The sequence below is a fragment of the Somniosus microcephalus genome, unplaced genomic scaffold (assembly GCF_052327205.1).
Source record: "Somniosus microcephalus isolate GS21.2 unplaced genomic scaffold, FLI_Smic_1.0 unresolved_chr3, whole genome shotgun sequence".
In the NCBI taxonomy this organism is placed as follows: domain Eukaryota; kingdom Metazoa; phylum Chordata; class Chondrichthyes; order Squaliformes; family Somniosidae; genus Somniosus; species Somniosus microcephalus.
The window spans coordinates 2,676,885-2,702,084 of NW_028225181.1; the positions used below are offsets into that span (position 1 = coordinate 2,676,885).

At 54.5% G+C, this 25,200-nt stretch overlaps 1 protein-coding gene across 1 annotated transcript in view; it reads right to left on the bottom strand.

Moving 5' to 3' along the window:
* Positions 1-25,200, bottom strand: part of LOC147091172 (uncharacterized) — a 201,895-nt gene that overhangs the window by 161,016 nt on the left and 15,679 nt on the right. Inside the window, exons 3-5 of the mRNA XM_085976668.1 lie at positions 24,088-24,232; positions 16,837-16,913; positions 16,580-16,744 (exon numbers count right to left, since the gene is read on the bottom strand). Coding sequence (XP_085832794.1) covers positions 16,580-16,744; positions 16,837-16,913; positions 24,088-24,232 — 387 coding nt within the window. The remainder of the gene's footprint in view (positions 1-16,579; positions 16,745-16,836; positions 16,914-24,087; positions 24,233-25,200) is intronic.

Genomic DNA, 25,200 nt, shown 5'->3' on the forward strand with positions numbered 1-25,200 from the left:
GAGTTCCTGACCTTCTTTCCCCCACCCCGAGTGCCTGACCTTCTTTCCCCACACCCCGAGTTCCTGACCTTCTTTCCCCCACCCCGAGTTCCTGACCTTCTTTCCCCCCACCCTGAGTTCCTGACCTACTTACACCCACCCCGAGTTCCTGACCTTCTTTACCCCACCCCGAGTGCCTGACCTTCTTTCCCCCACCCAGAGTTCCTGACCTTCTTTCCCCCCACCCCGAGCTCCTGACCTTCTTTCCCCCCACCCCGAGTTCCTGTCCTTCTTTCCCCCAACCCGAGTTCCTGACCTTCTTTCTCCCACGTGGAGTTCCTGATATTCTTTCCCCACCCCGAGTACCCGACTTTGTTTCCCGCCACCACGAGTTGCTGACCCTCTTTCACCCACCCCGAGTTCCTGACCTTCTTTCCCCCCACCCCGACATCCTGACCTTTTTTCCCCCACCCCGAGTTCCTGACCCTGTTTCCCCCACCCCGAGTTCCTGACCTTATTTCCCCCACCCCGAGTTCCTGACCCTCTTTCCCCCACCCCAAGTTCCTGACCTTCTTTCCCCCACACCGAGTTCCTGACCTTCTTTCCCCCACCACGAGTTCCTGACCATCTCTCCCACAAACGTAGTTCCTGACCGTGCTTCCCCCACCCCAAGTCCTGACCTTCTTTACCCCAAAACTGAGTTCCTGACTTTCTTTCCCCACCCCGAGTTCCTGACCATCTCTCCCCGACCCAGAGTTCCTGACCTTCTTTCCCCCCACCCCGAGTTCCTGAACTTCTTTCCCCCCACCCCGAGTTGCTGACCTTCTTTCCCCCACCCCGAGTTCCTGACCTTCTTTCGCCCCACCCCGAGATTCTTACCGTTTTTCTCCCACCCCGAGTTCCTGACCTTCATTCCCCCTCCCCGAGTTCCTGACCCTCTTTCCCCCCACCCTGTGTTCCTGACTGTCTTTCCCCCACCCCGAGTTCCTGACCATCTCTCCCCCCACCCTGAGTTCCTGACAGTCTATTCCCCCCACCCCGAGTTCCTGACCTTCATTCCACCCACCCCGAGTTCCTGACCTTCTCTGCTCCCACCCCGAGTTCCTGACCTTCTTTCCCCCCACCCCGAGTTCCTGACCTTCTTTCTCCCACCTCGAGTTCCTGACATTCTTTCCCCCACCCTGAGTTCCTGACCTTCTTTCCCCCCACCCCGAGTTCCTGACCTTCTTTCTCCCACCTCGAGTTCCTGACATTCTTTCCCCCACCCTGAGTTCCTGACCTTCTTTCCCCCCACCCCGAGTTCCTGACCTTCTTTCCCCCCACCCCGAGTTCCTGACCTTCTTTCCACCCACCCTGTGTTCCTGACATTCATTCCACCACCCCGAATGCCTGACCTTCTTTCCCCCACCCAGAGTTCCTGACCTTCTTTCCACCCACCCTGTGTTCCTGACATTCATTCCCCCACCCCGAGTTCCTGACCTTCTTACCCCCACTCCAAGTTCCTGACCGTCTTTCCCCCCACCCCGAGTTCCTAACCTTCTTTCCCCCCACCCCGAGTTCCTGACCTTCTTTCTCCCACCTCGATTTCCTGACCTTTTTTCCCCCACCCCGAGTTCCTGACCTTCTTTCCCCCACCCCCAGTTCCTGACATTCTTTCCCCCACCCCGAGTACCGGACCTTCTTTCCCCCCACCCCGAGTTCCTGACCATCTCTACCCCCACTCCGAGTTCCTGACTGTCTTTCCCTCCACCCCGAGTTCCTGACATTCTTTCCCCCCACCCCGTGTTCCTGACCTTCTTTCCCCCACCCCGAGTTCCTGACCTTCTTTCCCCCCACCCCGAGTTCCTGACCATCACTACCCCCACTCCGAGTTCCTGACTGTCTTTCCCTCCACCCCGAGATCCTGACCTTCTTTCCCCCCACCCCGTGTTCCTGACATTCTTTCCCCCACCCCGAGAACCTGACCTTCTTACCCCCCACCCCGAGCTCCTGACCTTCTTTCCCACACCCCGAGTTCCTGACCCTCTTTCTCCCACCCCGAGTTCCTGACCTTCTTTCCCCCCTCCCCGAGCTCCTGACCTTCTTTCCCCCTGCCCTGAGTTCCTGACCTTCTTTCCACCACCCCGAGTTCCTGACCCTCTTTCTCCCACCCCGAGCTCCTGACCTTCTTTCCCCCCTCCCCGAGTTCCTGACCTTCTTTCCCCCTGCCCTGAGTTCCTGACCTTCTTTCAACCCACCCCGAGTTCCTGACATTAGTTCCCCCCACCCCGAGTTCCTGACCTTCTTTCCCCCACCCCGAGTGCCTGAACTTCTTTCCCCCCACCCCGAGTTCCTGACCTTCTTTCACACACCCCGAGTTCCTGACCCTCTTTCACCCACCCCGAGTTCCTGACCCTCTTTCCCTCACCCCGAGTTCCTGACCTTCTTTCCCCCACCACGAGTTCCTGACCTTTGCCCCCCCCCCGAGTTCCTGACCCTCTTTCCCCCACCCCGAGTTCCTGACCTTCTTTCCCCCACCCCGAGTTCCTGACCCTCTTTCCCCCACCCCAAGTTCCTGACCTTTTTCCCGCACCCCAGTTCCTGACCTTCTTTCCCTCACCCCGAGTTCCTGACCTTCTTTCCCCCACCACGAGTTCCTGACCATCTCTCCCACACCCGTAGTTCCTGACCTTCTTTCCCCCAACCCTGAGTTCCTGACCATATTTCCCCCCACCCCGAGTGCCTCACCTTCTTTCCCGAACCCAGAGTTCCTGACCTTCTTTCCCCCCACCCTGAGTTCCTGACCTTCTTTCCCCCCACCCTGAGTTCCTGACATTCTTTCCCCCACCCCGAGTTCCTGACCATCTCTCCCCGACCCAGAGTCCCTGACCTTCCTTCCACCCACCCCGAGTTCCTGACCTTCTTTCCCCCACCCCGAGATTCTGAACTTCAATCCCCCGACCCCGAGTTCCTGATCGTCTTTCCCCCACCCCGAGTTCCTGACCTTCTTTCCCCCACCCCGAGTTCCTGACCTTCTTTCCCCCACCCCGAGATCCTGAACTTCAATCCCCCGACCCCGAGTTCCTGACCTTCTTTCCCCCCACCCCGAGTTCCTGACTTTCTTTCCCCCACCCCGAGTTCCTGACCTTCTTTCCTACCACCACGAGATCCTGACCTTCTTTCCCCCACCCCGAGTTCCTGACCTTCTTTCTCCCACCTCGAGTTCCTGACCTTCATTCCCCCACCCCGAGTTCCTGACCCTCTTTCCCCCCACCCTGTGTTCCTGACTTTTTTTCCCCCACCCCGAGTTCCTGACCATCTCTCCCCCCACCCTGAGTTCCTGACCGTCTATTCCCCCCACCCCGAGTTCCTGACATTCATTCCACCCACCCGAGTTCCTGACCTTCTCTGCTCCCACCCCGAGTTCCTGACCTTCTTTCCCCCCCACCCCGAGTTCCTGACCTTCTTTCTCCCACCTCGAGTTCCTGACATTCTTTCCCCCACCCTGAGTTCCTGACCTTCTTTCCCCCCACCCCGAGTTCCTGACCTTCTTTCTCCCACCTCGAGTTCCTGACCGTCTTTCCCCCCACCCCGAGTTCCTAACCTTCTTTCCCCCCATCCCGAGTTCCTGACCTTCTTTCACCCACCTAGATTTCATAACCTTCTTTCCCCCACCCCGAGTTCCTGACCTTCTTTCCCCCACCCCCAGTTCTTGACCTTCTTTCCCCCACCCCGAGTACCGGACCTTCTTTCCCCCCACACCGAGTTCCTGACCATCTCTACCCCCACTCCGAGTTCCTGACTCTCTTTCCCTCCACCCCGAGTTCCTGACCTTCTTTCCCCCTACCCCGTGTTCCTGACCTTCTTTCCCCCACCCCGAGTTCCTGAACTTCTTTCCCCCCACCCCGAGTTCCTGACTTTCTATCCCCCCACCCCGAGTTCCTGACCTACATTCCCCCACCCCGAGTTCCTGACCTTCATTCCCCCACCCAGAGTTCATGACCTTCTTTCACCCCACCCCGTGTTCCTGACCTTCTTTCCCCCACCCCAAGTTCCTGACCTTCTTTCCCCCACACCGAGTTCCTGACCTTCTTTCCCCCACCACGAGTTCCTGACCATCTCTCCCACAAACGTAGTTCCTGACCGTGCTTCCCCCACCCCAAGTCCTGACCTTCTTTACCCCAAAACTGAGTTCCTGACTTTCTTTCCCCACCCCGAGTTCCTGACCATCTCTCCCCGACCCAGAGTTCCTGACCTTCTTTCCCCCCACCCCGAGTTCCTGAACTTCTTTCCCCCCACCCCGAGTTGCTGACCTTCTTTCCCCCACCCCGAGTTCCTGACCTTCTTTCGCCCCACCCCGAGATTCTTACCGTTTTTCTCCCACCCCGAGTTCCTGACCTTCATTCCCCCTCCCCGAGTTCCTGACCCTCTTTCCCCCCACCCTGTGTTCCTGACTGTCTTTCCCCCACCCCGAGTTCCTGACCATCTCTCCCCCCACCCTGAGTTCCTGACCGTCTATTCCCCCCACCCCGAGTTCCTGACCTTCATTCCACCCACCCCGAGTTCCTGACCTTCTCTGCTCCCACCCCGAGTTCCTGACCTTCTTTCCCCCCACCCCGAGTTCCTGACCTTCTTTCTCCCACCTCGAGTTCCTGACATTCTTTCCCCCACCCTGAGTTCCTGACCTTCTTTCCCCCCACCCCGAGTTCCTGACCTTCTTTCTCCCACCTCGAGTTCCTGACATTCTTTCCCCCACCCTGAGTTCCTGACCTTCTTTCCCCCCACCCCGAGTTCCTGACCTTCTTTCCCCCCACCCCGAGTTCCTGACCTTCTTTCCACCCACCCTGTGTTCCTGACATTCATTCCACCACCCCGAATGCCTGACCTTCTTTCCCCCACCCAGAGTTCCTGACCTTCTTTCCACCCACCCTGTGTTCCTGACATTCATTCCCCCACCCCGAGTTCCTGACCTTCTTACCCCCACTCCAAGTTCCTGACCGTCTTTCCCCCCACCCCGAGTTCCTAACCTTCTTTCCCCCCACCCCGAGTTCCTGACCTTCTTTCTCCCACCTCGATTTCCTGACCTTTTTTCCCCCACCCCGAGTTCCTGACCTTCTTTCCCCCACCCCCAGTTCCTGACATTCTTTCCCCCACCCCGAGTACCGGACCTTCTTTCCCCCCACCCCGAGTTCCTGACCATCTCTACCCCCACTCCGAGTTCCTGACTGTCTTTCCCTCCACCCCGAGTTCCTGACATTCTTTCCCCCCACCCCGTGTTCCTGACCTTCTTTCCCCCACCCCGAGTTCCTGACCTTCTTTCCCCCCACCCCGAGTTCCTGACCATCACTACCCCCACTCCGAGTTCCTGACTGTCTTTCCCTCCACCCCGAGATCCTGACCTTCTTTCCCCCCACCCCGTGTTCCTGACATTCTTTCCCCCACCCCGAGAACCTGACCTTCTTACCCCCCACCCCGAGCTCCTGACCTTCTTTCCCACACCCCGAGTTCCTGACCCTCTTTCTCCCACCCCGAGTTCCTGACCTTCTTTCCCCCCTCCCCGAGCTCCTGACCTTCTTTCCCCCTGCCCTGAGTTCCTGACCTTCTTTCCACCACCCCGAGTTCCTGACCCTCTTTCTCCCACCCCGAGCTCCTGACCTTCTTTCCCCCCTCCCCGAGTTCCTGACCTTCTTTCCCCCTGCCCTGAGTTCCTGACCTTCTTTCAACCCACCCCGAGTTCCTGACATTAGTTCCCCCCACCCCGAGTTCCTGACCTTCTTTCCCCCACCCCGAGTGCCTGAACTTCTTTCCCCCCACCCCGAGTTCCTGACCTTCTTTCACACACCCCGAGTTCCTGACCCTCTTTCACCCACCCCGAGTTCCTGACCCTCTTTCCCTCACCCCGAGTTCCTGACCTTCTTTCCCCCACCACGAGTTCCTGACCTTTGCCCCCCCCCCGAGTTCCTGACCCTCTTTCCCCCACCCCGAGTTCCTGACCTTCTTTCCCCCACCCCGAGTTCCTGACCCTCTTTCCCCCACCCCAAGTTCCTGACCTTTTTCCCGCACCCCAGTTCCTGACCTTCTTTCCCTCACCCCGAGTTCCTGACCTTCTTTCCCCCACCACGAGTTCCTGACCATCTCTCCCACACCCGTAGTTCCTGACCTTCTTTCCCCCAACCCTGAGTTCCTGACCATATTTCCCCCCACCCCGAGTGCCTCACCTTCTTTCCCGAACCCAGAGTTCCTGACCTTCTTTCCCCCCACCCTGAGTTCCTGACCTTCTTTCCCCCCACCCTGAGTTCCTGACATTCTTTCCCCCACCCCGAGTTCCTGACCATCTCTCCCCGACCCAGAGTCCCTGACCTTCCTTCCACCCACCCCGAGTTCCTGACCTTCTTTCCCCCACCCCGAGATTCTGAACTTCAATCCCCCGACCCCGAGTTCCTGATCGTCTTTCCCCCACCCCGAGTTCCTGACCTTCTTTCCCCCACCCCGAGTTCCTGACCTTCTTTCCCCCACCCCGAGATCCTGAACTTCAATCCCCCGACCCCGAGTTCCTGACCTTCTTTCCCCCCACCCCGAGTTCCTGACTTTCTTTCCCCCACCCCGAGTTCCTGACCTTCTTTCCTACCACCACGAGATCCTGACCTTCTTTCCCCCACCCCGAGTTCCTGACCTTCTTTCTCCCACCTCGAGTTCCTGACCTTCATTCCCCCACCCCGAGTTCCTGACCCTCTTTCCCCCCACCCTGTGTTCCTGACTTTTTTTCCCCCACCCCGAGTTCCTGACCATCTCTCCCCCCACCCTGAGTTCCTGACCGTCTATTCCCCCCACCCCGAGTTCCTGACATTCATTCCACCCACCCGAGTTCCTGACCTTCTCTGCTCCCACCCCGAGTTCCTGACCTTCTTTCCCCCCCACCCCGAGTTCCTGACCTTCTTTCTCCCACCTCGAGTTCCTGACATTCTTTCCCCCACCCTGAGTTCCTGACCTTCTTTCCCCCCACCCCGAGTTCCTGACCTTCTTTCTCCCACCTCGAGTTCCTGACCGTCTTTCCCCCCACCCCGAGTTCCTAACCTTCTTTCCCCCCATCCCGAGTTCCTGACCTTCTTTCACCCACCTAGATTTCATAACCTTCTTTCCCCCACCCCGAGTTCCTGACCTTCTTTCCCCCACCCCCAGTTCTTGACCTTCTTTCCCCCACCCCGAGTACCGGACCTTCTTTCCCCCCACACCGAGTTCCTGACCATCTCTACCCCCACTCCGAGTTCCTGACTCTCTTTCCCTCCACCCCGAGTTCCTGACCTTCTTTCCCCCTACCCCGTGTTCCTGACCTTCTTTCCCCCACCCCGAGTTCCTGAACTTCTTTCCCCCCACCCCGAGTTCCTGACTTTCTATCCCCCCACCCCGAGTTCCTGACCTACATTCCCCCACCCCGAGTTCCTGACCTTCATTCCCCCACCCAGAGTTCATGACCTTCTTTCACCCCACCCCGTGTTCCTGACCTTCTTTCCCCCCACCCCGAGTTCCTGACCTTCTTTCCCCCACCCCGAGTTCCTGACCTTCTTTCCCCCACCCCGAGTTCCTGACCCTCTTTCTCCCACCCCGAGTTCCTGACCTACATTCCCCCCTCCCCGAGTTCATGACCTTCTTTCCCCCTGCCCTGAGTTCCTGACCTTCTTTCCACCCACCTCGAGTTCCTGACATTATTTCCCCCCACCCCGAGTTCCTGACCTTCTTTCCCCCACCCCGAGTGCCTGACCTTCTTTCCCCCCACCCCGAGTTCCTGGCCTTCTTTCCTCCACCCCGAGTTCCTGACCTTCTTTCCCCCCACCCCGAGATCCTGACCTACTTACCCCCGCCCCGAGTTCTTGACCTTCTTTCACCCACCCCGAGTGCCTGACCTTCTTTCTCCCACCCAGAGTTCCTGACCTTCTTTCCCCCCACCCCGAGCTCCTGACCTTCTTTCCCCCCACCCAGAGTTCCTGACCTTCTTTCTCCCACCTCGAGTTCCTGACCTTCTTTCCCACCACCACGAGTCGCTGACCTTCTCTCCCCCACCCCGAGTTCCTGACCTTCTTTCCCCCACCCCGAGTTCCTGACCTTCTTTCACACACCCCGAGTTCCTGACCCTCTTTCACCCACCCCGAGTTCCTGACCTTCTTTCCCCCCACCCCGACTTCCTGACATTTTTTCCCCCACCCCGAGTTCCTGACCCTCTTTCCCCCACCCCGAGTTCCTGACCTTCTTTCCCCCCGCCCTGTGTTCCTGACATTCATTCCGCCACCCCGAGTTCCTGACCTTCTTTCCCCCACTCCAAGTTCCTGACCGTCTTTCCCCCCACCCCGAGTTCCTAACCTTCTTTCCCCCCACCCCGAGTTCCTGACCTTCTTTCTCCCACCTCGATTTCCTGACCTTTTTTCCCCCACCCCGAGTTCCTGACCTTCTTTCCCCCACCCCCAGTTCCTGACATTCTTTCCTCCACCCCGAGTACCGGACCTTCTTTCCCCCCACCCCGAGTTCCTGACCATCTCTACCCCCACTCCGAGTTCCTGACTGTCTTTCCCTCCACCCCGAGTTCCTGACATTCTTTCCCCCCACCCCGTGTTCCTGACCTTCTTTCCCCCACCCCGAGTTCCTGACCTTCTTTCCCCCCACCCCGAGTTCCTGACCATCACTACCCCCACTCCGAGTTCCTGACTGTCTTTCCCTCCACCCCGAGATCCTGACCTTCTTTCCCCCCACCCCGTGTTCCTGACATTCTTTCCCCCACCCCGAGAACCTGACCTTCTTACCCCCCACCCCGAGCTCCTGACCTTCTTTCCCACACCCCGAGTTCCTGACCCTCTTTCTCCCACCCCGAGTTCCTGACCTTCTTTCCCCCCTCCCCGAGCTCCTGACCTTCTTTCCCCCTGCCCTGAGTTCCTGACCTTCTTTCCACCACCCCGAGTTCCTGACCCTCTTTCTCCCACCCCGAGCTCCTGACCTTTTTTCCCCCCTCCCCGAGTTCCTGACCTTCTTTCCCCCTGCCCTGAGTTCCTGACCTTCTTTCAACCCACCCCGAGTTCCTGACATTAGTTCCCCCCACCCCGAGTTCCTGACCTTCTTTCCCCCACCCCGAGTGCCTGAACTTCTTTCCCCCCACCCCGAGTTCCTGACCTTCTTTCACACACCCCGAGTTCCTGACCCTCTTTCACCCACCCCGAGTTCCTGACCCTCTTTCCCTCACCCCGAGTTCCTGACCTTCTTTCCCCCACCACGAGTTCCTGACCTTTGCCCCCCCCCCCGAGTTCCTGACCCTCTTTCCCCCACCCCGAGTTCCTGACCTTCTTTCCCCCACCCCGAGTTCCTGACCCTCTTTCCCCCACCCCAAGTTCCTGACCTTTTTCCCGCACCCCAGTTCCTGACCTTCTTTCCCTCACCCCGAGTTCCTGACCTTCTTTCCCCCACCACGAGTTCCTGACCATCTCTCCCACACCCGTAGTTCCTGACCTTCTTTCCCCCAACCCTGAGTTCCTGACCATATTTCCCCCCACCCCGAGTGCCTCACCTTCTTTCCCGAACCCAGAGTTCCTGACCTTCTTTCCCCCCACCCTGAGTTCCTGACCTTCTTTCCCCCCACCCTGAGTTCCTGACATTCTTTCCCCCACCCCGAGTTCCTGACCATCTCTCCCCGACCCAGAGTCCCTGACCTTCCTTCCACCCACCCCGAGTTCCTGACCTTCTTTCCCCCACCCCGAGATTCTGAACTTCAATCCCCCGACCCCGAGTTCCTGATCGTCTTTCCCCCACCCCGAGTTCCTGACCTTCTTTCCCCCACCCCGAGTTCCTGACCTTCTTTCCCCCACCCCGAGATCCTGAACTTCAATCCCCCGACCCCGAGTTCCTGACCTTCTTTCCCCCCACCCCGAGTTCCTGACTTTCTTTCCCCCACCCCGAGTTCCTGACCTTCTTTCCTACCACCACGAGATCCTGACCTTCTTTCCCCCACCCCGAGTTCCTGACCTTCTTTCTCCCACCTCGAGTTCCTGACCTTCATTCCCCCACCCCGAGTTCCTGACCCTCTTTCCCCCCACCCTGTGTTCCTGACTTTTTTTCCCCCACCCCGAGTTCCTGACCATCTCTCCCCCCACCCTGAGATCCTGACCGTCTATTCCCCCCACCCCGAGTTCCTGACATTCATTCCACCCACCCGAGTTCCTGACCTTCTCTGCTCCCACCCCGAGTTCCTGACCTTCTTTCCCCCCCACCCCGAGTTCCTGACCTTCTTTCTCCCACCTCGAGTTCCTGACATTCTTTCCCCCACCCTGAGTTCCTGACCTTCTTTCCCCCCACCCCGAGTTCCTGACCTTCTTTCTCCCACCTCGAGTTCCTGACCGTCTTTCTCCCACCTCGAGTTCCTGACATTCTTTCCCCCACCCTGAGTTCCTGACCTTCTTTCCCCCCACCCCGAGTTCCTGACATTCTTTCCCCCACCTCGAGTTCCTGACCGTCTTTCCCCCCACCCCGAGTTCCTAACCTTCTTTCCCCCCATCCCGAGTTCCTGACCTTCTTTCACCCACCTAGATTTCATAACCTTCTTTCCCCCACCCCGAGTTCCTGACCTTCTTTCCCCCACCCCCAGTTCTTGACCTTCTTTCCCCCACCCCGAGTACCGGACCTTCTTTCCCCCCACACCGAGTTCCTGACCATCTCTACCCCCACTCCGAGTTCCTGACTCTCTTTCCCTCCACCCCGAGTTCCTGACCTTCTTTCCCCCTACCCCGTGTTCCTGACCTTCTTTCCCCCACCCCGAGTTCCTGAACTTCTTTCCCCCACCCCGAGTTCCCGAACTTCTTTCCCCCCACCCCGAGTTCCTGACTTTCTATCCCCCCACCCCGAGTTCCTGACCTACATCCCCCACCCCGAGTTCCTGACCTTCATTCCCCCACCCAGAGTTCATGACCTTCTTTCACCCCACCCGTGTTCCTGACCTTCTTTCCCCCCACCCCGAGTTCCTGACCTTCTTTCCCCCACCCCGAGTTCCTGACCTTCTTTCCCCCCACCCCGAGTTCCTGACCCTCTTTCTCCCACCCCGAGTTCCTGACCTACATTCCCCGTCCCCCCTCCCCGAGTTCATGACCTTCTTTCCCCCTGCCCTGAGTTCCTGACCTTCTTTCCACCCACCTCGAGTTCCTGACATTATTTCCCCCCCACCCCGAGTTCCTGACCTTCTTTCCCCCACCCCGAGTGCCTGACCTTCTTTCCCCCACCCGAGTTCCTGGCCTTCTTTCCTCCACCCCGAGTTCCTGACATTCTTTCCCCCCACCCCGAGATCCTGACTACTTACCCCCAACCCCGAGTTCTTGACCTTCTTTCACCCACCCCCGAGTGCCTGACCTTCTTTCTCCCACCCAGAGTTCCTGACCTTCTTTCCCCCCACCCCGAGCTCCTGACCTTCTTTCCCCCCACCCAGAGTTCCTGACCTTCTTTCTCCCACCTCGAGTTCCTGACCTTCTTTCCCCACCACCACGAGTCGCTGACCTTCTCTCCCCCACCCCCGAAGTTCCTGACCTTCTTCCCCCACCCCGAGTTCCTGACCTTCTTTCACACACCCCGAGTTCCTGACCCTCTTTCACCCACCCCGAGTTCCTGACCTTCTTTCCCCCCACCCCGACTTCCTGACATTTTTTCCCCCACCCCGAGTTCCTGACCCTCTTTCCCCCACCCCGAGTTCCTGACCTTCTTTCCCCCCGCCCTGTGTTCCTGACATTCATTCCGCCACCCCGAGTTCCTGACCTTCTTTCCCCCACTCCAAGTTCCTGACCGTCTTTCCCCCCACCCCGAGTTCCTAACCTTCTTTCCCCCCATCCCGAGTTCCAGACCTTCTTTCACCCACCTAGGTTTCCTGACCTTCTTTCCCCCACCCCGAGTTCCTGACCTTCTTTCCCCCACCCCGAGTTCCTGACCTTCTTTCCCCCACCCCCAGTTCCTGACCTTCTTTCCCCCACCCCGAGTACCGGACCTTCTTTCCCCCCACACCGATTTCCTGACCATCTCTACCCCCACTCCGAGTTCCTGACTGTGTTTCCCTCCACCCCGAGTTCCTGACCTTCTTTCCCCCCACCCCGTGTTCCTGACCTTCATTCCCCCACCCCGAGTTCCAGACCTTCTTTCCCCCCACCCCGAGTTCCAGACCTTCTATCCCCCCACCCCGAGTTCATGACCTTCTTTCCCCCCACCCCGAGTTCCTGAACTTCTTTCCCCCCACCCCGAGTTCCTGACCCTCTTTCCCCCACCCCGAGTTCCTGACATTCTTTCTCCCACCTCGAGTTCCTGACCTTCATTCCCCCACCAAGAGTTCATGACCTTCTTTCCCCCCACCCCGAGTTCCTGACCTTCTTTCCCCCCACCCCGAGTTCCTGACCTTCTTTCCCCCACCCCGAGTTCCTGACCTTCTTTCCCCCACCCCGAGTTCCTGACCCTCTTTCTCCCACCCCGAGTTCATGACCTTCTTTCCCCCTGCCCTGACTTCCTGACCTTCTTTCCACCCACCCCGAGTTCCTGACATTTTTTCCCCCCACCCCGAGTTCCTGACCTTCGTTCCACCACCCCGAGTGCCTGACCTTCTTTCCCCCCACCCCGAGTTCCTGGCCTTCTTTCCTCCACCCCGAGTTCCTGACCTTCTTTCCCCCCACCCCGAGATCCTGACCTACTTACCCCCACCCCGAGTTCTTGACCTTCTTTCCCCCACCCCGAGTGCCTGACCTTCTTTCCCCACCCAGAGTTCCTGACATTCTTGCCCCCCACCCCGAGCTCCTGACCTTCTTTCCCCCCACCCCGAGTTCCTGACCTTCTTTCTCCCACCTCGAGTTCCTGATATTCTTTCCCCACCCCGAGTACCCGACCTTCTTTCCCACCACCACGAGTCGCTGACCTTCTTTCCCCTCCCCCGAGTTCCTGACCCTCTTTCCCCCACCCCAATTTCCTGACCCTCTTTCCCCCACCCCGAGTTCCTGACCTTCTTTCCCCCACCCCGAGTTCCTGACCTTCTTTCACACACCCCGAGTTCCTGACCCCCCACCCCGACTTCCTGACATTTTTTCCCCCACCCCGAGTTCCTGACCCTCTTTCCCCCACCCCGACTTCCTGAACATCTTTCCCCTCCTCCGAGTTCCTGACCCTCTTTCCCCCACCCCGAGTTCCTGACCTTCTTTCCCCCACCCCGAGTTCCTGACCTTCTTTCCCCCCACCCCGACTTCCTGATATTTATTCCCCCACCCCGAGTTCCTGACCCTCTTTCCTCCACCCCGAGTTCCTGACCTTCTTTCCCCTCCCCCGAGTTCCTGACCTTTCCCCCACCCCGAGTTCCTGACCTTCTTTCCCCCCACCCCGAGTTCCTGACCTTCTTTCCCCTTCCCCGAGTTCCTGACCCTCTTTCCCCCACCCCGAGTTCCTGACCTTCTTTCCCCCCACCCCGAGTTCCTGACCTTCTTTCCCCTTCCCCGAGTTCCTGACCCTCTTTCCCCCACCCCGAGTTCCTGACCTTCTTTCCCCCCACCCCGAGTTCCTGACCTTCTTTCCCCTTCCCCGAGTTCCTGACCTTCTTTCCCCCCACCCCGAGTTCCTAACCTTCTTTCCGACAACCCTTAGTTCCTGACCATATTTCCCCCCACCCCGAGTGCCTCACCTTCTTTCCCTAACCCAGAGTTCCTGACCTTCTTTCCCCCCACCCTGTGTTCCTGACTTTCTTTCCCCCACCCCGAGTTCTTGACCATCTCTCCCCGACCCAGAGTTCCTGACCTTCTTTCCCCCCACCCCGAGTTCCTGACCTTCTTTCCCCCACCCCGAGATCCTGAACTTCATTCCCCCGACCCCGAGTTCCTGACCGTCTTTCAACCCACCCCGAGTTCCTGACCTTCTTTCCCCTACCCCGAGTTCCTGACCTTCTTTCCCACCACCACGAGATCCTGACCTTCTTTCCCCCACCCCGAGTTCCTTACCTTCTTTCGCCCCACCCCGAGTTCCTGACCTTCTTTCTCCCATCTCGAGTTCCTGACCTTCATTCCCCCACCCCGAGTTCCTGACCCTCTTTCCCCCACCCCGAGTTCCTAACCTTCTTTCCCCAACCCCGAGATCCTGAACTTCGTTCCCCTCACCCCGAGTTCCTGATCGTCTATCCCCCCACACCGAGTTCCTGACCTTCTTTACCCCCACCCCGAGTTCCTGACCTTCTTTCCCCCAACCCGAGTTCCTGACCATCTTTCCCACACCCAGAGTTCCTTACCTTCTTTCCCCCACCCCGAATTCCTGACCTGCGTTCCCACACCTCGAGTTCCTGACGTTCCTGACCTTCCTTCCCCCCACACCGAGTTCCTGACCTTTTTTGCCCCACCCCGAGTTCCTGACCTTCTTTCCCCCACCACGAGTTCCTGACCCCCTTTCCCCCACACTGAGTTCCTGACCTTCTTTCCCCCCACCCCGAGTTCTTGACCTTCTTTCCCCCACCCCGAGTACCCGACCTTCTTTCCCCCACCCCGAGTTCCTGACCTTCTTTCCCCCACCCCGATTTCCTGAACTTCTTGCCCCCCACCCCGAGTACCCGACCTTCTTTCCCCCACCCCGAGTTCCTGACCTTCTTTCCCCCCACCCCGAGATCCTGACCTTCTTTCCCCCACCCCGAGTTCCTGACATTCTTTCCCCCCAACCCGAGTTCCTGATCTTCTTTCCCCCGCCCCGAGTTCCTGACCTTCTCTCATCCCACCCCGAGTTCCTGACCTTCTTTCCCCCCACCCCGAGTTCCTGACCCTTTTTCCCCCCACACCGAGTTCCTGACCATCTTTTCCCCACCCCGAGTTCCTGACCTTCTTTTCCCCCCACCCCGAGTTCCTGACCTTTTCCCCCACCCCGAGTTCCTGACCTTCTTTACCCCCACCCCGAGTCCCTGACCTTCTCTCGCCCACAACAAGCTCTGTCCTGCTGGCGCCCACACCGAGTTCCTGACCTCTCGCGCACACCGAGTTCCTGACCTTCTCTCCCCACACCGAGTTCCTGACCTTCTCTCCCCACACCGAGTTCCTGACCTTCTCTCCCCACACCGAGTTCCTGACCTTCTCTCCCCCACACCGAGATCCTGACCTCTCGTGCACACCGAGTTCCTGTCCTTCTCTCCCCACACCGAGTTCCTGACCTTCTCTCCCCACACCGAGTTCCTCACCTTCTCTCCCCACACCGAGTTCCTGACATTCGCTCACCCACACAGAGTTCCTGACCTTCTCTCACCCACACCGAGATCCTGACCTTCTCCCGCCCACACCGAGTTCCTGACCTTCTCTCGCCCACACCGAGTTCCTGACCTTCTCTCGCCCACACCGAGATCCTGACCTTCTCCTGCCCACACCGACTTCCTGACCTTCTCTCCCCACAAGAGTTCCTGACCTTCTCACGCTCACACCGAGATCCTGACCTTCTCACGCTCACACCGAGATCCTGACCTTCTCTTGCTCACACCGAGTTCCTGACCTTCTCACGCCCACACCGAGATCCTGACCTTCTCCCGCCCACACCGAGTTCCTGACCTTCTCTCGCCCACACCGAGATCCTGACCTTCTCTCGCCCACACCGAGATCCAGACCTTCTCTCGCCCACACCGAGTTCCTGTCCTTCTCTCCCCACACCGACTTTGTCACCTTCGCTCCCCACACCGAGTTCCTGACCTATTCTCGCCCACGCCGAGATCCTGACCTTCTTTATAAACCCCGACTTCCTGACCTTCTCTCCCCACACCGAGTTCCTGACCTATTCTCGCCCACGCCGAGATCCTGACCTTCTCTATAAACCCCGACTTCCTGACCTTCTCTCCCCACACCGAGCTCCTGACCTTCTCTCCCCACACCGAGTTCCTGACATTCTCTCCCCCACACCAAGTTCCTGATCTATTCTCACTCACACGGAGATCCTGACCTTCTCTCCCCCACACCGAGTTCCTGACCTTCTCTCCCCCACACCGAGTTCCTGTCCTTCTCTCCCCACACCGACTTTGTCACCTTCACTCCCCACACCGAGTTCCTGACCTATTCTCGCCCACGCCGAGATCCTGACCTTCTCTATAAACCCCGAGTTCCTGACCTTCTCTCCCCCAAACTGAGTTCCTGACCTATTCTCGCCCACACCGAGATCCTGACCTTCTCTCCCCCACACTGAGTTCCTGACCTATTCTCGCCCACACCGAGATCCTGACCTTCTCTCCCCCACACTGAGTTCCTGACCTATTCTCGCACACCCGGAGATCCTGACCTTCTCTATAAACCCCGAGTTCCTGACCTTCTCTCACCCCCCACTGAGTTCCTGACCTTCTCTCACCCCCCACTGAGTTCCTGAACTTATCTCTCCCCCCCACCCCCCCAAGTACCGACCTTCTCTCACCGACCTAGTTTTCCTGACCTTTTCCACATCGAGTTCCTGGCCTTTGCCCCCCGAGTTCCTGACATTTGCACCAATTCCTGACCTTTGCCCACTCGAGTTTTTGACCGTTTCCCCCCAGAACTCCATGCCCACTGTCCCCTCAAGTTCCTGACCTTTCCCCAGCCGAGATCCTGACCTTTGCCCCACCCCGAGTTCCTGACCGTTGCCCCCCCCCAAGTACCTGTGCAATAAGCAGAGTTACACCCGGGTGCCGGCTTCAACTCATAAACGAAGTAACTGGTGCAGTTTCTGATCTTGATCTCCCCGGTCCAGTGACAGGGACCGCTACCCCCGGTAAAACAAACTGTCCTCGCCACTTCTCCCTGTCCCACCGTGGGATGAAAACCTGAAACGAGGTTTGCAAATATTGAAGAAATAACCGAGGTGAACAGTGCTGGAGAGTGAATGTAAATCTGAGATTATAAAGTCTGAAATTACCATTTAACCAGCCTGAGACGTGTGTGGAGCAGCGATCGCGTGGAACCCGAGTCTCAGGAATCTGCCATCCACCAGAACTGGAACAACAATCACAGAGTCAGACCCTGAACTGATGGCTATTATTAACTGATACAAAGACTGGGAACTGACTGGTTGGGAAAGGTCACATCGTGTTTCTGCTCTTCAAGTTAGGGGTCGGGGTTAAATAGCTGGTTAGGATCAAAGCTGGAGATTGGTGATCAGTAACTGTAAATACTACATTAAATTAGTAACTGTTAACAATACATTATATTAGTAATTGTTAAAACTATGTTAAATCAGTAAAAGTTAACACTTTAATAATTTAGTAACTGTCAATTACATATTATATTACTGACTTTCATTAGGTACTCCTTAGTCTAAAGTTTCTGTAAAGTTAATTAATTCTCCAATAAATAGACATATAGCAGGGCAGCTCAGTCCCGTGGAATGTGCATCCTGTGCCATGTGCGAAATCCAGTACGCTTCCCATGTGCAGGAAGTGTCGTCAGATGGAGGAGCTCGCGCCCTGGCTTTCAGAGTTTGAGCAGCCGCTGGTGTCATTGCATTGCATCTGCGAGGCTGAGAGCAACGTGGATAGCACGTTTCAGAAGTTGGTCACCCCGCAGCTAAGGAGTGCGAAGGCAGAGTGGGAATGGGTGACCCATAGACAGAAGAGGAGGACCACGCAGGTAATGCAGCAGTCCCCTGAATGCTTCTCTGTTCTGAAAAGTGGAAAGGTCAATGGTTCCACTGGGGAGCACAGCCAGGGCCAACTCCATGGAACCACGGGAGTCTCAGCTGTACAGGGGTGGGAGGATGATTATAGGGAATGCAATAGTGGGAGGGGCTTTCATGTTAGGGGAGCAGACATGCGTTTCTGCGACCGCAGATTTTACTCCAGGATGTTTTGTTGTCTCCCTGGGTCCAGGGTTAAGGATTTCACTGAGCGGCTGCACAACATTCTGAGGAGGGAGAGTGAACAGCCAGAGGTCGTGGTCCATATTGGTACCGACAACATAGGTAGAAGGAGGGATGAGTTCCTGCAGGCAGAATTTAGGGAGCGAGGAAAGGGATTAAAAAGCAGGACTTCAAAGGTAGTAATCTCTGGATTAATACCGGTGCCACACACTAGTGAATCTAGAAATAGGAGGATGGAGCAGATGAATGCGTGGCTGGAGAGATGGTGCAGGAGGGAGGGCTTCAGATTCCTGGGGCATTGGGGCCTGTTGTGCGGAAGGTGGGACATGTACAGGCCGGACGGGTTGCACCTCAACAGAGCCGGTACCAATATCCTCACGGGGATGTTTGCTGGTGCTGTTGGGGAGGGTTTAAACGAAGTTGCAGGGGGATGGGCACCCGTATGTGGCCTCAGAAATGAGAAAGAAAGGGGACAAATGATTGCGAGCGATGTATAGTGCTAAAGTAATAAACAGTAAGGTATTATGTGGGGTCAGGCTAAGAGAGAACACAGGATGGTAGATGACAGGTTTACAGTGTATGTATGTGAACGCACGAAGCGTAGTAAACAGGTTGGTGAGCTGCAGGCACAAATAATTATATGGGGATATGATGTTGTGGCAATAATGGAGACTTGGCTCAAACAATGGCAGGATTTGGTATTAAATACTTCTGGCTTTAAACTGTTCAGGAAAGGTATTGAAGGAAAGATAGGAGTTGGTGACGGAGAATGTTGCAGTGCTGGAGAAAGAGGATGTCCTGGAGGGTTCAAGCTTGAGTTAAGAAATAATACTCTATTCGATAGGCCACCAACTGTAGGTAAAAATATGGTGGAGCCAGTTTTGCAGAGAAAATACAGTGAGATGCTAGAAATATAGCGTAGTGATAATGGGGGACTTCAACAATCCTAATATAGACTGAGATAGTACTATTGTAAAGGGCAGAGATGGGGAAGAATTTCTGAAATGCATTCAGGAGATCGTTCTTGATCCGTAGTTTTCTGGCCCAATAAAGAAGGGGGCTTTGCTGGGTCTGGTTCTGGGGAATGAGGTAGGTCAAGGGGAGCAAGTGTCAGTAGATGTACATTTAGGGAACAGTGATCATAGTATCATAAGGTTTAGATTATCTATGGAATAGGACAGGGAACAATCTAGTGTAAAAATGGTTAATTTGAGTAAGGCCAATTTCAGTGGGTTGCGAACGAATCTTGCCCAGGTAAACTGGAATCAAAGATTGGCATGCAAAACTGTAATTGAACAGTGGGCTGCCTTTAAAGAGTAAATAGTTCGGGTACAGTCAAGGTACTTTTCCACTAGGGGGAAAGGTAGGGCAACTAACGTCAGCGCTCCCCGTATGAGGAAAGAGATAGAGAGTAAGACGAAGCAGAAAAAGAGTGCGTATGGCAGATTTCAGGTTGAGAATACATCTGTGAATCAGGCTAAATGCAGAAAGTTCAGAGGAGAAGTCAAAAAGAAAATAAAAGAGGCCAAAAGGCGATATAAGAATAGAATGGCAACTAACAAAAGAGGTAATCCAAAAGTCTTCTATAGGCATATAAATAGTAACCGGGTAGTAAGAGGAGGGGTGGGGCCATTTATAGCCCAAAACGGATACCGACACATGGAAGCACAGGGCATGGCTGAGGTGCAGAAATGATTACTTTGCATCTGTCTTCATCAAGTAAGAAGATGCTGCCATTGGCATAGTGAAGGAGGAGTTAGAGGACATACAGGATGGGATAATAATTGCTAAAGAGGAGGTTCTAGAAAGGCTGGCTGTAATTTATGTAGATATGTCAGCAGGACCAGATGGGATGCATCGTAGGACGCTGAGGGAAGTGAAGGAAGAAATCACAGAGGTACAGACCAGAAACTTACTCTCCTCCTTAGAAACAGGGGTGGTGCCAGAGAACTGGAGAGTTGAAAACGTTGCACCCTTGTGCTAAAAAGTGTCTAATGATAAACTCAGCAACTACAGGCCAGTCTGTTTAAAATCTGTATTGGGGTAGCATTTAGAAATAATAAACAGGGATAAAATTATCAGTCACTTGTACAAGTGTGGATTAAGTAAGGAAGGGCAACACGGATTTGTTAAAGGCAAATCGTGTTTAACTAACTTGAACATTTGCACTTTATTATGTTTATGTTTATGGTACAAGCCAAATGTAAGTTAAATGTCTCAATCAAAATGTACACTCTCGGGAGCCGCAAGCTTACATTTCGTTGTACTGCACTTGTGCACTAACAATGACAATAAAGTTGATTATGATAATTATGATTATGATTATGATTTTCTTTGATGTGGTAACAGAAAGGGTTGATTTGGGCAATGCCGTTGACGGGATGTACACGAGTTTGTTGAAGGAAAATCGTGTTTACCTAACTTTATCATTTTTTGTGATGAGGTAACAGAGAGGGTTGATTAGGGCAATCCGGTTGATGTGATGTACATGGATTTCCAAAAGGCGTTCAACAAAGTGCCTCGTAATAGTCTTGCCAGCCAAGCTGAAGCCCATGGAATAAAAGAGACAGTGGCAGCAAGGATACAAAATTGACTAAGTGACAGGAAACACAGAGTATTGGTGATCGGTTGTTTGTCAGGCTGGAGGAACGTGCACAGTGGTCTTCCCCAAGTGTTGGTTCTAGGACCACTGCGTTTCTTGACATATATTAATGAATTGAATCTGGGTGTACAGGGCACAAGTTCAAAATTTGCAGATGACACAAAACTTGGAAGTATAGTGAACAGTGATGAGGATAGTGATAGACTTCAAGAAGATATAGACAGGCTGGTGGAATGGGCGGACACGTAGGTGAAATTTAATGCAGAAAAGTACAATGTGATGCATTTTGGTATAAAGAAAGAGTAGAGGAAATAAAAAAAACTGAAGTGTATAATCCTAAAGGTGGTCCATGAACAGGGAGAACTAGGGGTAGATGTGCTCAAATTGTTTAAGTGCACGACTGATTGAAAAAGCGGTTGAAAATCCTTACGGAATCCTTTGATTCATTAATAGAGGTATAGACTACAGAGCATGGACGTTATTATGAATTGCTTTAAAGCACTGGTTCTGCCTCAACTGGAGTATTGTGTCCAATTCAGGGCACTACTTTAAGAAGGATGTAAATCACAGAATCACAGAAACACCACAGTGCAGATAGAGGCCATTTCGGCCCATCGAGCCTGCACCGACACATATCCCACCCGATCCCCGTAACCCCTACACCAACACATATCCCACCCTATCCCCGTAACCCCATGTATTTAATCCCCCTAACACTAAGGGTCAATTTATCATAGCCAATCATCCTAACCCGCACATCTTTGGACTGTGGGAGGAAACCGGAGCACCCGGAGGAAACCCACGCAAACACGGGGAGAATGTGCAAACTCCGCACAGACAGTCACCCGAGGCCGGATTCGAACCCGGGTCCCTGGCGCTGTGAGGCAACAGTGCTAACCACTATGCCACCGTGCTGCCTTAGAGTCCTCGAAGGTCTTAGAGAGGGTGCAGAAACAGGTTTACGAGAACGTTTCCAGGGATGAGAGGCTTCAGTTACGTGGATAGACTGGAGAAGCTGGTATTGTTCCTCTTAGAGCAGAGAAGTTTGAGAGGAGATTTGAAAGCGGCGTTCAAAATTATGAGGAGATTGGACAGAGTAGAGAGAAACGGTTCTCAATGGCTGAAGGGTCGAGAACCAAAGGACACAGATTTAAGGTGATTGGCAAAACAACCAACGGCAACATAGGAAATACATTTTTAGTCAGCGAGTTGTTAATATCCACAAAACAATGCCTGAAAGTGTGGTGGAGGCAGACTCAGTCATGGCTTTCAGAAGGGAGTCGGATAAGCACTTGAAGAAAAAAAATGCAGTGCTGCAGGGAAAGCGTGGAGGAGTGGGACTAACTGCTCTTGCAGAGAGCTGGCATGGGCTCGGCGGGACGAATGGCCTTCTTCCATGCTGTAACCATTCTATGTTTCTATGAAATTCTGGGACCCGCAGAATGTACCGGAAAATGAGACCCATCATTTACTCTCTGTCCCCGTTCTATATTCCCATCTATCCTGGGTATCTCCCTTTATTCTCTGTCCCCGTTCTATATTCCTCCCTATCCCGGGTATCTCCCTTTACTCTCTGTCCCCGTTCTATATTCCCCTCTATCGTGGGTATCTCCCTTTACTCTCTGTCCCCCTTCTATATTTCCCGCTATCTCGGGTGTATCCCTTTGCTCTCTGTCCCCGTTCTATATTCCCCTCTATCCCGGGTATCTCCTTTACTCTCTGTCCCCGTTCTATATTCCCCTCTATCCTGGGTATCTCCCTTTAAACTCTGTCCCCGTTCTATATTCCCGTCTATCCTGGGTATTACCCTTTATTCTCTGTCCCCGTTCTATATTCCCCTCTATCCCGGGTATCCCCATTCACTCTCTGTCCCTGTTCTATATTCCCCTCTATCCCGGGTATCTCCCTTAACTCTCTGTCCCCGTTCTATATTCCACTCTATCCCGGGTATCTCCCTTTACTCTCTGCCCCGTTCTATATTCCCCTCTATCCCGGGTATCTCCCTTTATTCTCTGTCCCCGTTCTATATTCCCCTCTATCCCGGGTATCTCCGTTTACTCTCTGTCCCCGTTCTATATTCCCCTCTATCTCGGGTATGTCCCTTTACTCTTTGTCGCCGTTCCATATTCCCCTCTATCCCTGGTATCTCCCTTCACTCTCTTTCCCAGTTCTATAATCTCCTCTATCCCGAGTACCTCCCTTTACTCTCTGTCCCCGTTCTATATTCCCCTCTATCCCTGGTATCTCCCTTTACTCTCTGTCCCGGTTCTATATTCTCCTCTATCCCGGGTATCACCCTTTACTCTCTGTCCCCGTTCTATAATCTACTCTACCCCAAGTATCTCCATTTACTCTCTGTCCTATTCTATAATCTCCTCTATCCCTGGTATCTCCCTTCATTCTCTGTCCCCGTTCTATTTTACCCTCTATCCCGGGTATCTCCCTTTACTCTCTGTCCCAATTCTATAATCTCCGCTACCCCTGGTATCTCCCATTACTCTCTGTCCCAGTTCTATATTCTCCTCTGCCCCTGTTATCTCCATTTACTCTCTGTCGCAGTTCTATAATCTCCTCTATGCCTGGTATCTCCCTTTTCTCTCTGTCCCCGTTCTATATTCCCCTCTATCCTGGGTATCTCCCTTTACTCTCTGTCCCAGTTCTATAATCTCCTCTATCCCTGGTATCTCCCTTTATTCTCTGTCCCCGTTCCATATTCCCCTCTATCCCGGGTATCTCCCTTTACTCTCTGTCCCCGTTCTATATTCTCCTCTATCCCCGGTATCTCACTTTACTCTCTGTCCCCGTTCTATATTCTACTCTATCCCGGGTATCTCCCTTTACTCTCTGTCACCGTTCTATATTCCCCTTTATCCTGGGAATCTCCCTTTGCTCTCTGTCCCCTTTCTATATTCTTCTCTATCCCGGGTATCTCACTTTACTCTCTGTCCCCATTCTATATTCCCCTCTATCCCGGGTATCTCACTTTAATCTCTGTCCCCGTTCTATATTCCCCTCTACCCCTGGTATCTCCCTGTACTCTCTGTCCCCGTTCTATATTCCCCTCTATCCTCGGTATCTCCCTTTACTCTCTGTCCCCGTTCTATATTCCCCTCTATCCCGGGTATCTCCCTTTACACTCTGTCCCCGTTCTATATTCCCCTCTATCCCGGGTATCTCCCTTTACTCTCTGTCCCCGTTCTATATTCCCCTCTCTCCCGGGTATCTCCCTTTACTCTCTGTCCCCATTCCGTATTCCCCTCAAACCCGGGTATCTCCCTTTACTCTCTGTCCCTGTTCTGTATTCCCCTCTATCCTGGTTATCTCCCTTTACTCTCCGTCCCCGTTCTATATTCCCCTCTATCCCGGGTATCTCCCTTTACTCACTGTCCCTGTTCTGTATTCCCCTCTACCCCGGGTGTCTCCCTTTACTCTCTGTCCCCATTCTATATTCCCCTCTATCCCGGGTATCTCCCTTTACTCACTGTCCCAGTTCTATATTCTCCTCTATCCCGGGTATCTCCCTTCACTCTCTGTTTCTCTCTGTCGAGTTCGGTTGTTTCCCTATCCCTGGAAAGACTCCCTGTCCCATTGTTCTGACTGTTGATCTCGGTCTCCCTGATGTTCCCATTCCTAATCTCAAACTTTGTTCACTTCTGTACATTTAATCCTCGCTTATCGACTAGTTTATCGGTAATTTCCCCTCACGTTACCTTTTAAATCTGTACCATCCTCGGGTAACATTCCAATCACACTTCACCTGGTGATAGCAGTGAGTCCCACTACAGTCCGTGCTCCTCCAGGGCTGGTCCAGGACTGTGTGATTTTCACACGGGTCAGTGAGTATGGAGTCTGCAACTGAGTTACAGAAATATGCTTAATGATAATAGTTAATGTTACACAACAGCTTCTACCCCCCGAAGCACCAATAACCTCAGTCTCAATCTCTACCCTTGTAGATAGTCCGCAAATGAATTGTGGAATCGTTCCTCCTTCTCTAAACCAGGTTTCCATCTGTCTCCCAGCCCAACCTCCCCACTAACTCACTGCTCACAGACAGTCCTCCCTATTCTAGATGATCCCTTCGCTCTCAGGTAACAGAAAGCAGCAATAACCTCATCTTCACTTCGTCCAATAGAAAAGCAGCACATTTAAAGCTGGAATTTAGCGATTCTGTAAACCAGGCTTCGTTCTGTGTCCCTATAATTTGGGCTCCGTTTTACTTCTATTAACACAAAGACTCAGGACGTCCGGCTCACTCTCACACACCTCACAGAATGATCTTTCTGTTATACATTAACAACAGAACGCCTTGTACCCGGGTCAGTTTCAGGAAGCAGTTCACGCGGGCACCTGCAGACTGAGCTGCTGAACACTGAGTGCAGATGGTGAGGGATACTCGATGGTCAGTGAGAGATATCATGGGGTATCTCAGTCCCCAGGTGAAAACTGAGTGCAGATGCTGAGGGACTCTCGATTATCAGTGAGAGATATCATGGGGTATCTCAGTCCCCAGGTGAACACTGAGTGCAGATGGTGAGGGACTCTCGATGGTCAGTGAGAGATATCATGGGGTATCTCAGTCCCCAGGTGAACAATGAGTGCTGATGGTGAGGGACTCTCGATGGTCAGTGAGAGATATCATGGGGTATCTCAGTCCCCAGGTGAACACTGAGTGCACATGGTGAGGGACACTCGATGGTCAGTGAGAGATATCATGGGGTATCTCTGTCCCCAGGTGAACACTGAGTGCAGATGGTGAGGGACTCTCGATGGTCAGTGAGAGATATCATGGGGTATCTCAGTCCACAGGTGAACACTGAGTA